Here is a 12,365-nt window from a genome sequence, read left to right on the forward strand (position 1 = left end):
GCTGTTATTAACGCAGTAACTCGACTGAGGATTATCATAAAACTAACATCATAACTGGGGTAACATTGTTTCACTTTTAACAGCTGTGAACATCTGGTCAAGTTACTGCATCATTTAAAGACTTGGATTATTGCAATGCAACTTCTTATGATGCTATCCTGCCATTTAGGGACTGTGTAAAAATTAACAGAGGCAGATGGACCGGCAAGGGACTGGTGCTGTGTGTTATTTTCTGAAAGGTGGTTAATTTACATTTTTCTGGGGATTTTTCCACATCCCAATGTTAAATTTAATCTTATTTCTCTTCATAAGAAGGTACAAGAAAGTCAAGCAGCTCCTGCTTTCATTTTTTCTGTGTCTGAACAATACATTTTGTGTGAAGATTTGAACAGAGGGCTACCAGTGTAAAAACAACGTGTTTAAAAGTGTGCAGCGAGTCAATAAAAGTGAACGGCCACATTCATTCTGTTTCCTGAAACTTTGATAATTGCTAAAGGCACTAATTTTGTGCGATTTGATGTCTATGGGGCAGTTTTTATTACACCTCCAAGAAGCGTGGTGGAGTTATGTGATGACCAGCATACTTTTTTCCATCTCTTTATCTGTCTCTCTGTCTGTCTGTCTGTCAGCAACTTTACTCAAAAACAGACTAACAGATTTGGATGAAATTTTCAAGGAAGGTCAGAAATGACACAAGGACCAAGTGATCAGATTTTGGCAGTGAGGCGGCTTATAGTCTGGATCCATGGATTTGTTAAAGATTTCTGTATTATTGTGAGATGCATGGAGTCACTGTAACCATGACAACAAGTGAACACTACGTCAGCTGCCTCCTGATGATCACATGATTGTGATCCTACAAATCCACCGCTGTGGACTGATCAGGACTTATCGATTGGAAATGATACATGGAACAACTGATTAAATTTTGGGGGTGTTTCTGAGGCCCATCAATTCCCGCCATCAGCTACATATTTAGGTCATACAATTCAGTATTTGTGCATAATGTACACATGAACAACACACGCCTGTGCTCAGTGAAAGAGTTTATTCATCAGAAATGCTACAATGACTGAGCAGCCTTTGTGGAGAACTGCACTCTCTGAGTGCTTTTCTTGTTTCTTTATGGTTTAACCTGAGGAGCAAAAGCTCAAATATTTTGTGGATTTTTAGTTATTAAAGTGAATGCAGTCAATTAATCAATGTCATATCACCTTGCAATACCGAGAAGAGTGTATTTTTTTTCTAACTCATGAGAAATGTCCTAAAATAAAAAAGGAGGTGAAAAAATTACCCATAACATTCAATCGCCTATTCCTCACCCAATTAATTTTAGTACAGTCCCTCACTAATATCTAATCAGTTAAAAAGGGTAAAAGTTCTGCGGCTTTGAGGACAACAATATGGTTGCAGCCACACAATATAGAATTCCTTAACATGTAAAAGAAAAGTGTTCTGCTTCCACAAACCAACATTTTAAAGGCAAAAATTTGACAGTGTTGCCAGTAATAAAACAAATCTTAATCTATAATTTATTTTCTAATTGTACAAAGCAAAACTATTTTCAGGTTTGAATGAGACTGGCACAGGTAAGAGACACACAGTTGTGAAAGATTTCTTTTTTTTAAAGAATGAACATGATGAAGCCACCAGACAGCCCACCTCCACTGCCCTGACACGGAATGGCATTCCCCAAATGTGACTTGGCAGTTCTAATCAAATGATTTAACACATTAAATCAACCTTTCCCCTCATAATCAGATTATACGAGAGCACTGCGCAGCATCTCCACAGCATACAGTATACCTTAACCTATTAATATGACCAACCTTGTGTCAGTGATTTCCCTTGCGATGGAAACAGTATCATGTTAATTATCACAACCATCTGGTCTGAGCAGTGAAAAAAAGCTTTCTGTTCCTCTCGCAGATTTGTACCTGTCAATCAAAGTCGGCTTCAAACAAGCCACTGGGGCTCAGGAACAGCACAGAAGAACCACGCTCCAGTCTCAGAGGATTTAGGAGTGGCGTTAAATTAATCTTCAGCTGGCAATTTGACTCTCCTCTCCCACTATGTTGTTGCTCTTACCACAAATCGTTATTGATTTTGGTGCTGGGTTCCTTAATATGGCCAGCAAATGCTATTTATGGATGTTTAACATGGTAATTTTAGAGAGTGTGTGGGACTGCTTCATTTTTATCCTTGTAATAGTTGTCAGTGGAATTTTACTTGTGAGTCCATTGTGTGTGTTGAACATTTCCAACAAAGAAAATAGTTGTGTGTTTATAAGACTGCTTATTTTCCAATTTAAGAGTTTATTTCTTCTGTTTGTTTTGCACAGATCAAATTTCTCTCACGTTTTTGGAGTGTGTTTAGAGCGTGACAAAGCTGGGATGCTGAAATGAATCAGTGTATGTGACTACCGCTGTCCCATGACATCACCGTGTTTGGATCATGACCAAAGCAGAAAAAAGGAGGGAAAGAAAGAAAAAAAAGTTTAGCCACCAGAGGACGAGGCAGAAACGCAGAAAGGAGACAAATCGAGGAAGCTCGCAAGACAGATGCTCTCCTCAAGGTGAACCAACGCTGACCCGTCTGCCACATAAATTATTCTGTAGTTTCAGACTCCATTCCAAAGTTGTGGAATTGGGTTACAAGATAATTTCACAGGCCACTTGCTTGTCTTCCTTGGCAGTCCAACTGGCTAATTGAAGAGAGTGATTTCCAGTTTGGGCAACTATTCAGAACATGGCAGTCAAAATCTGAATGATTTGAAGGCTCTCTCTTTTTTCCTGTCACTCTCTCTCTCTGTTCTTTTTAAATATTCTGAATATTTTTCTCCTACATAGACAGACTAATTGTAGGGAAGAGGAGCTGCTCGCATTCTGATTGACAGTTTATCAAATATTGATAAATAAACAGAGTGAAAAAAGGCGTCCGTCTAACTGGAAATTTAATGTGAGCCGATCTGAATTAATTTTACAGTAAAAAAAATAAAAAAATTGGACATACTTTTAAGGAAAAGGCGCAGATTGTGATCATTTACACCAGTGTTTTTTTATACTGCTTAGTAAAATTGATTTGTAGATTTTACTTGTGTAGGGAAAGAAAAATCGATTTTGAAGGAAAGTTATTTTCTTTCAGCTGCTGATGAGGTCAAGCCATTTCAGGTCAAGGCTTCCCCTGTCCTGATCAGCTGTCAGAGTGCATCATGGGAGAATGAGTGGTAACTGAGCTAATCCTGGTGTGTTTCAGTAATGTGGGCTCAGATTGCTTGCTGATATGCTGTATGAAATCACTCTGGGCTGCTGTTGGGTGTTTCCCCCCATGAACACCATGTTTTTGTGCGGCAGGAAGACACAAAAGGTCAGCTCAATAAATAGATTGTTTTTAAAAAGGTGTGAAAAAGCTCCATGAAGCGAAACAGGTGTGAAGTCTACATGTAACATAGGTGAAATCCTTTGTTTTTGGATCATATCACCACACTGATGCTCCATGATGACAGAAAAGCCCACTGCGCTTCTATCTCTATTTTTTATTTTATTTTATTTATCCCTCTCCTTGAAAATAAGGGGCGCTAATTAAGGGCGCCGCTAATTAATTAATTTACTGGAAGTCAGAGTAATTGTGGATCAAGTGAAGTTCACGAAAGCCGCGGCTACGGTACCCGGGGAGGAACAAACCTTATCTTCAAACAAAAGCGCGAAACGCTTTCACCTCCCCAGTCAGTCCGTGCGGATCGCGGCGAAGCGCAGCCTCATCACGGAGAAACGGTGCTGAGAAAGAGTGAGACAGACAGAGAGAGAGAGAGAGCAAGAGAGAGAGGGAGAGAGAGAGAGAGAGAGAGAGAGAGAGGGTGTGCATGTGTGAGAGGGAGAGAGAGAGAGAGAGAGAGAAAGAGAGAGAGAGAGAAAGCCAGAGCCAGAGCCAGAGAGACGAGAAAGATAAAGGAAAGACAGACGGAACGATAGACTTCTGCGTAAAAAGTACTGGTGCCCCCTTCTTGCTTCTTTTTTTCTTTCTCAATTTCCATCAGACAAAAAAATTACCCCAAAAACCGGCTGCTTGGATGAACCAAAACCTATCGATCTGTCAGTACTACACCTGGATTCACTGACCAGCCGCACAGCAGGCATGTCCCGAAGGAAGCAGAGCAACCCCAGGCAGATCAAACGTAAGTTTTTTCCTCTCTTCCATGTTGTCTGACCGCGACGCCGCGTCTCCAGCCCGATCTAGAGTTTGTAGAATATTGTAGCGATAGTGACCACACTGAAGCTGATTCAGCAGCTCAACTCTCATGTGTTGCCTGTCACGGTCCACATACGCTCCAGCTCCGCACTTCCATTCTGTGTGTGTGTGTGTGTGTGTGTTTGTGTGTGTGTGTGTGTGTGCGCGCGCGTTATTATTATGATATTTATAAAGAGATGATTTACAGTCCAAATCCCACGGTGCTGCTGGCTGAAAACTTTCATCGCTGCTGCTGCCAAGTTGCAGGAAAAACCAAGTTATTTGCTCGCTTGTTTGATCTTACTCTATCGTGGTGTTCATCCAAAAAACTGTGCATCACTTTCACTGAGGCTCTCCTCCTAAAGCCCCTTTTGGTGCCAATTAATCAGCAATAATTCTAAAATTATAGGCCAATAATAATGGAGCTGCTGCTTTAAAAGGCCAATTTGCTTTTCAATTGCAATTAATTATTAAGTGTTTATTTTTAATTTATTTCTAACACACTGCATGTCTCACACACTCTCAACTCTCTGTCACACTTGCAGATGGGTGTGTGTGTGTATGTGTGTGTGAATGCATGCACACACACCTATTCAACTTCATAATAGAGCCTATAGATGGTGTAAACATTGACTGGAAAGCTGTGCCTGGTGATGGAATAGAGCAAGGAAGTGATGCAAGGAAGTTCAGTCAGGTTTGATTTTTTTAATTTAACTGAACTGAACCTTTGCTCTGAGGAAAGTGTCAAACTCAATATGTTTTACACATATTACCAAATTTGCTGAAAATTCGTAATTGTTATATTATTACTGTTAATATTTGTTTATAATAAAGGGGGATAATAAAGCACTGCATAACCTGGTGGCCTACATTAATTGAAAAGCGTGTATTCACATTTTTGGAATTTTAGTCATAATGCATATTTTTTGTGAAAGATTTTAAACAAGTTTTTTTAATATAATTTAATGCTTTTAAAGAGCCTTGGGAGAATCTATAAATATGTGGGGATTTGTACACACACACACACACACACTCTCACACACAAGCACATGGACATAAACACACTTTCACCTCCCAAATACAGCTGACATCTGAGAGTGTGGGAACAGTGTGTGTGTGTGTGTGTGTGTGTGTGTGTTCAGTCTGTCCACTGCATGCTGCTGCTAAAAGAGGCTAAACACACACCACATGCTGCACTTTGTAAGGTGTCAGCGTAATGCTTTTTAAAAAAATCTGTTCCTCAAGTTTTCGTGGACGATCTGACTTGAAGAATTATTGTTTGCCCGTATGTAGGTGTGTGTGTTTGTGAGTGTGTGTGTGTTCACATGTATGAATTCATGAGGCGCCTGTTGGTATACAAGAGCGTTTTCTGACATTTGTGCAGCGATGGAAGGGATTTTGTGTTGTCTTGTTTTATTTCATGTGTAATTCTTTGTTTTTTTTTACATTTAGTTGCAAGGAATTTAATATATTTTTAGGTGAAGAAAAGTGGGATTTATTAATATTTTTAATGCTGCACTGTTCATTTAATGACGTTTTTTTTTTTTAGAAATGATGAATTATTTAAAAATCTTCCAGTTTAACATTTTCCAATTTTAGTTCATACTTTAAAAACTATTATTTGAAATGTTTTTATGTTTAAATCTTTTTTTTATGTCTTTTTCCTAAAGTTTAGAATAGCTTAGTCCACCATTAACGCTGAATTTAAATCATTACTTTGCAGAAACACCTTTTTATTTGAACTGTCTGTGACTTTGTGTTTTTTGCTGGAACCCCACCACAAACCATTTCTAATCAACAAAGAAGCGCGACAACGTATGACGTGATGGGCCCGCTCGTTTTTTGGACCAATCCCATCGTGGCATCCAAATTTTTGTTGTCGAGCGAAGGAAGTGGAAACGCTCGTGTTGCGCTTTCGTCACTGTGACCTGGCCTTTTTGTGAATTAGCATGTCATGTGTAAGATCTTGTTAATATGGAGCCGGTTGTGCAGCCGTATAATCAAGCTCTAGCTGGAAACAGAAAGGTCACGAGGAGCCTAGATCCTCTCTCTTAGCCCGGGAACTCTGGGAAAAAAAAAAAAAAAGAGGCCGAGGAGGCATCGCACAGAAAGTCAGCACAGACAGTCATTCTAAAGGACAAAAAGGTTGTTGGGCGCAGTACCACCACCCCCTCCACCTCCCCCCCACTTACCCCCTCCTCCCCCCTCCTGCATACATTGGACCGTTATCTAAAATTGTGATTTATGCAGTATTTTAATATTTTGCTTATTCTTTCCCCTTGGGTGCTCTCTGAGCGGTGATAAAAAGGCGATGCTGAAAGAGCACCATTAATTTGCTCCGATGACTGGGGAGATAAGGCCAGATAATGGGAAAGATAAGCAGAGAAGATATACCATCAGAAACCCGATTATTACCATTAAAATTCCAGCCCAGCAATCTGCAGCTGGCTGATAATTCCTTCTCCGTTTCCACCACTTTGGATGATAAGGCAAAAAATAGTCACTCAGTGCTCCTTGATTAGGCTGCCTGGATATCCCGATAATACAGTGATAAATTATGTATTTCCCCCCTTGTTTTTTTTCTCTGAAATGTTACATCTGATTTTTTTATATATAAATATATATCCTAGGACCCTTTTCTGTGTCCCCCCTCCCCTTGTTGCTTTTCCAAGAAAGCGGAAAAAAGCCCCATACACTTTTATTGTAATAAGAGTTTGATACAAAGAGGAGATAGTGGTGGAGGTGTTTTGTGTGGGAGCACATATCAATGTTATCAGCTCATCTCCCAGGGCCAGCTGCTAGCTGCTGTTGTTTTTAGCCTTATCACCTCGTGCCAATATGCCAATAAATTGCCCAGATTGTTAGTCGTTCCAAGGCGGGTCAGTAGAATTTGACAGGAATGATGAAAATATCGCTGATGCTCTGCGGATTGCGATTAGCTGCTGTAATATGATGTGTGAATTCCACCAAGCTCCCTCTATCCTCTCCTCCTCCTCCTCCCTCCTTCCCTCCCCGTCCCTCTCTCCCACCCCCTCTGCCTCTCTCTGGCTGCTGGTGGTGTCCATACCTCTATTCGTACCGAGTGGAGAACATTTTGATGCTTAATAGGAAGGAAAGATATGAACAGGCTGAATTGAAACCAGGCCCCTCAGAGTAATTTTTCTGTAAAATTGCCCCCCAAAGTTTCACGGCGTAAAGGGGAATCTGGATGATGTAGGGAGCGTGCCTCCACCAGTGTTTATGGGAACATATTGAAGCGGCCCTCTGAGGCCATGCGCGGACATCTAATGTCAAATGTGCTTATTAAACTGACTTAGTGTTCTCCCTGTTACTGTTGTCTTCACTATATGGACCGTCTGAGAATTCATGTTGCTTCCTCTGGCTCTTTTACTCGACACACAACGAGAATGAAGCACCATACTGTAGTGATTACTGTAAGTTTGTATAGCACCCGAGTGGCAAGTGCACAAGTCCCCAGAGCTTACCACTATGTCATACTGTCAGAATGCCTAATCTACTCATGTGATAGTGATCTTACATCTGTAAAGCTGCAGTGTACAATAGGGATGTTATTTTTTCTTTTTTGCCCCCCTCGTTTTGTATTGTTTTTTTCATTTTCACCCATAATACATTGTGGATAAAGTTGGAGCAGGGATTAGTGATGCAGTGGTAAATATTGCTCTCCTTGCCTTTTTTTCCCTGAGATGCAGAGTCTTCCAGATATGCAGCATTTGTCATTTTCATAGAGTCGAGTTTGGTGGAGAAAAATATTTCATTTGACTGCTTGGATGTAATTTGGTTGTGATTGTTAACTGCCTCTGCATGTCCTGACCTTTAAGTAAACTTAAATCCAACATATTGCCACATTAAGATCCCTGCTTTTTTCAGCTAGTCAGTTTGAAACTGAACCACAGCTGAACAAGGTTCTCTGCTACAGCTAAAAGTCTGCTTTTTATCATAGCAACCATTTTTTCCCATCTCTGCTCCACAGTTAATCTCTCCAACTCCTTAGCATAAGGCCACTTTATGTAACGTCAGCATACTGTTTATCATATCAGGTGACATTTCTATCTTTGAGGGGCATTTATCAGAGGCAGATTACACTAGTAAGGGATAAGGGGAGTGTTTACTGAATTGACTGCCAACATCCTGTATCTGAATTTGTGTATGTGTTTGCCTGTGTATACATCGGTGCATGTACAGTATGCTCGGCGAGCATGTGGCTATGTGTTTAAGCAGAAGGATCGGAGCTGTTAGCTCGACATATTTTCTATTTTTCTCTCATCAGGACAGACATCTCATCCACATTTCCCACAACTTAGTACAGCTTTGCTTTCTCGCATACGGAAAGCTGTGGAAGTCGTATAGGCTGCGTCTCACCCTTGGCCCAGAAACACTGGCAGCTCCAGCAGTCAGATGTTTTGGGGGTGTAAAATCAAAAAATGTTTGCATGCCAGCCTCCCTGTATATTTAAGGGTCTCTCTTTCATTGGGTGACAATCACGCCGTGTCTCTTGTGTTTCTCTTGTTGATTTCTGTCAGAAGAAGAATGGTTGTTGAATGCCAACTTTCCCTCAAACATCTGTTCCCTGCCAATAACAGCTTGTGCTGTTGCCTCGTCTTAGCTGAAGGATCCCCAATTGCCTCCTCACTTTTGACACAAAACAACAATGCAGATGAATGTCATCTCCTTTTAATGTTTTCTTCCTATTGTGTCTAAAGTAAAATGTTTCTTGTATAGAGGAAGTCTTTGTGCTTACAGTAGTGCTATATCTGCTTATGTCACCGACTCCACAGCTATAGGGAGAGGAATCTATAGCAGCTGCTGCTTCCTCTCCGTTGAAAACAGTGCTGTGTGATGTGTTGGATGAGCTGAGGCTGGCAGCCGATGGACTGACGCTGTCTTATTGTGCCCTCTCTGTAGCTGTAGCCTGCAGTGCCTGGACAGCAGTGTGAAATGTGGGCAGAGTTGCTGCAAAGGTGGAGGTCACTTCCTCACACAGTTTCCTCTTTATCTTCCTCTTTCCTGAATTCCACTGCTATTATTCCAATAACCGCTGGTTCAAGCTGTCACCATTGTGCTTTTATTCAGGCGCTGGAACTGTCCCCGATGTGAAGGAAATGTTAATTTTAGAAATATGTCCAAATCAAAACCAGAATGTTTATACTGTTTGCTGGTTGTTTATTTCCTTTTTCAATTTTTCATTTCAGTCCCTTATCGTATTTCTCTCTGTTTATTTAGATTTTATATCAGTGATGCCCATTCAGCCCTCGGGTAACAATTGACTTTCAGCCTGCTTTAAGTTAATAGCCTTGTCTCTTCCTTGTAGGGATCAATATTGGTATTAATTAATCACCATTATCAAGAGCAGGATCTAGTTCCATTTGTTGTTACATCAGCAAAATATCAATAGAGAAAGTGGACTCCCTGATCGTCATGGCAACTTCATCTCTTAGGTCAAAGAGAGTTTATCTTATCTTGCTGCTGAGAGTGGCAAACTGCTTGGGAATCTAGTTTAGACTCAAAGATCATCGATTTAAGCTTTTTTCACCCCCACCTTGTTGTTTCAGGAGAGATGGGGTGAAAAAAAAAAACAGAGAAAGGCAGCATTCTAATCACAACAGAGATGTAAGATTTAAATATTGATGTCCAAAGGCCATTACAGCAAAGAGGGCCTCTGGTCTCGCTGTTGTTCAAGTACGTCCTTTTAAGACCCAGACAAAGCTTTGATTATCAGAGGTGTCACCGCAGAGTATGTCTGTATAGCTGACAGTGTGGGACTGCAGGGGAGATCAGTCTCCTGCAACCACCAGCACAGAATGTTAACAGATCACACTCCACATCCTGGTGTTTCTACAGGCCTCAGCACACAGCATATCCTGGCACTCACTAGCTGTGTAGAGATGACACAATTAGTGGAATCACACACAGTTAGCCTGCAACAATTTTTAAAAATAAATCAGTATTTTTGGCATTTTTTTGTCACCAAAAATGAACTTATTTTGGTTTGTCAGATGTGAATATTCTCTGGTTGTGTTCTGTGAATAGATTTAGATTTTAGAGGGCTGCTGGTGCAAAACAAGATTTGTGACGATATAAATTTGGACTCTTTTTGCTATTTCCTGACATTTAATAATCCACATTGACCTGTGGAAGAAGTATTCAGATCTTTTAGGTAGAAAAACCCCTCTGTTAAAATTTAAAAGCCGTTGGCAGAAAAATGGACATAAAACTATGCATTCTGCAGAATGGCCTACATGTTGTACAGATATAAGCCCATGCTGTATGTTCCACTGATGCAACATTGTGTAAATAGCATCGTTCACTATGGGATAGAGAGGTGATGCTGATTTTTACTTTTTTTTCTTTATCAACATGAACATTTTGAAGCTTTTGTTTTTGTTTTGTGTGTAGAATCCTAATCCTAATAAAATTAATAATAACTGCCAGACAAATGTAGAAACATACAAAATGTACTTAAAAGTAATTATTTTCCGCCACAGAACAATCACCATTGTACTATTGGTGTATTGAGATTCACCCTAAATTTCTGTTTCTAGTAAATATTTTTCCAGCACATTATTTTCAACCTGAATCTATTTTTATGCAGCGAAACACCAACGTGATTACAAATGGCAGTAATGAGTTGCCAGTTTTCTATGTACGTTACATATTGCAGAGAGTGGAGTGGCCTGTTCTCATGGGAAGTCAGGTCTGAGCTATTTGGGTAGCGGCAGGCCTGGGTGCTGGGATGTACCTCATCATGCTGCAGAATGCTCCTCAGGGTTGGAGCAGAGAGCAGGGGCACTGCCTGCTTTTTTTCTTCCTCTTTTTGCCTCCGGGACACAATTGCCTCATTTAACATTCTCTATTTGGCCCCTGCCAAGAGGGGAAATAGCCAGGGTGAGTAAGAGAGGCCGCCACACATCATGAATTCTTCTTTCATTTAACTTGCACAGTCCCTTTTCACCTTGGTGATGCACATGGATCAGGAATGAAGATATTGCTCAATTAAGGGGATTTCTGAGGTTGCTCCTGAGGTATTGCAGTTATTTTTGTGCCATGCTGAGGTTTTGATGTATCATGGATATGGATATTGAGTTCATCACATTTGTGTGATGCTTTGACATCTCCATAGCCCAGAAGAGAAACAGCTCGGCGCCAGCAACAGGAACTCTCCTCTGCCATATTCAAGAAATAAAGTCCAGGGGTGGAAATCTGTCAGTCTTCCATTGCAGGCATATAAATAACTTTTATGTGTCTATTAAGATTCTTTTTGTCTATTTCAATTTAATTAGCTCCAGTTAATCAAAACATTTTCATGGAGTGTGTCAAAACTGATATTAGGGTTTTGACTGAATCTTGGATGAGAGAATGGAAAGGGACTGCTAGGAAACATGACTCACATTTTGCAGCAGGCATTGTCACAATATGTTGTCAGCAGTATACAGTAAGATTATTGGCTGAGCTTTGAGTTTGACTTGACATTGTGTAAAAATTGTTTCAGGAAATAAAGATAAATGAAATAGCGGTTGTAAAAAGAGAGGATAATGAAAGGGGATAATTTGGTGAACACCATTTCCAGAGCAGGATAGTAGCTGGCACACCAGAAAGTGACGCCCTAATAGCTGTTCAGTCTAAATCTCAGGCTTGGCAGGAATTACTGAGGATGTGTTTGTCGGGGAAGAGGAGGCGGGGGGCAGCACGGTGCAGAACTTTGCATCGGGTTGAAATGCACCAGGCTGTATAGTTAAGGGATAGCTGGCAACAGAGGATTAAGTAACAAGCTTTTCAGTTCAATTTGTACATCAGCATTTTCCGGCAGACGAACGGCACAAAACACACAGCATCTTAAGGGTTCAGTGGAAAATCACTAATGACAAAGCTTTGTAAATAGATAAACAATTTGTGTCAAATATGCTGAAAATATAAAACAAACTTCAAAACATGTTAATACTTTAAAGAGGCTGTGTTTTGATTTGCACCATTGCAAAGCTGGTAAAGCTGTTGACAGCGGAGCTTACACATCATGTGATCAGAGGCCATATCTGCCTGCATGTGATTAGCAGGGAGCACTGCAACAGAAATAGCCATAATGGAGCGATCTTCCAGCCGGAGCAGGTTGATGACGATCGATT

The 12,365-nt window shown here is 40.6% G+C and overlaps 1 protein-coding gene across 2 annotated transcripts in view; it reads left to right on the forward strand.

Moving 5' to 3' along the window:
* The first annotated feature begins 3,709 nt into the window (after positions 1-3,709).
* zfpm2a (zinc finger protein, FOG family member 2a) overlaps positions 3,710-12,365 on the forward strand; it is a 126,199-nt gene continuing 117,543 nt past the window's right edge. Inside the window, exon 1 of one of the 2 annotated variants that reach the window (XM_022204215.2) lies at positions 3,710-4,174. In XM_022204215.2, the coding sequence (XP_022059907.1) occupies positions 4,135-4,174 (40 nt within the window). In that variant the 5' untranslated portion in view covers positions 3,710-4,134. The remainder of the gene's footprint in view (positions 4,175-12,365) is intronic. The other variant, XM_022204206.2, reaches the window with a different exon arrangement.

Source organism: Acanthochromis polyacanthus, chromosome 12 (genome assembly GCF_021347895.1).
Source record: "Acanthochromis polyacanthus isolate Apoly-LR-REF ecotype Palm Island chromosome 12, KAUST_Apoly_ChrSc, whole genome shotgun sequence".
Classification (NCBI taxonomy): Eukaryota; Metazoa; Chordata; class Actinopteri; family Pomacentridae; genus Acanthochromis; species Acanthochromis polyacanthus.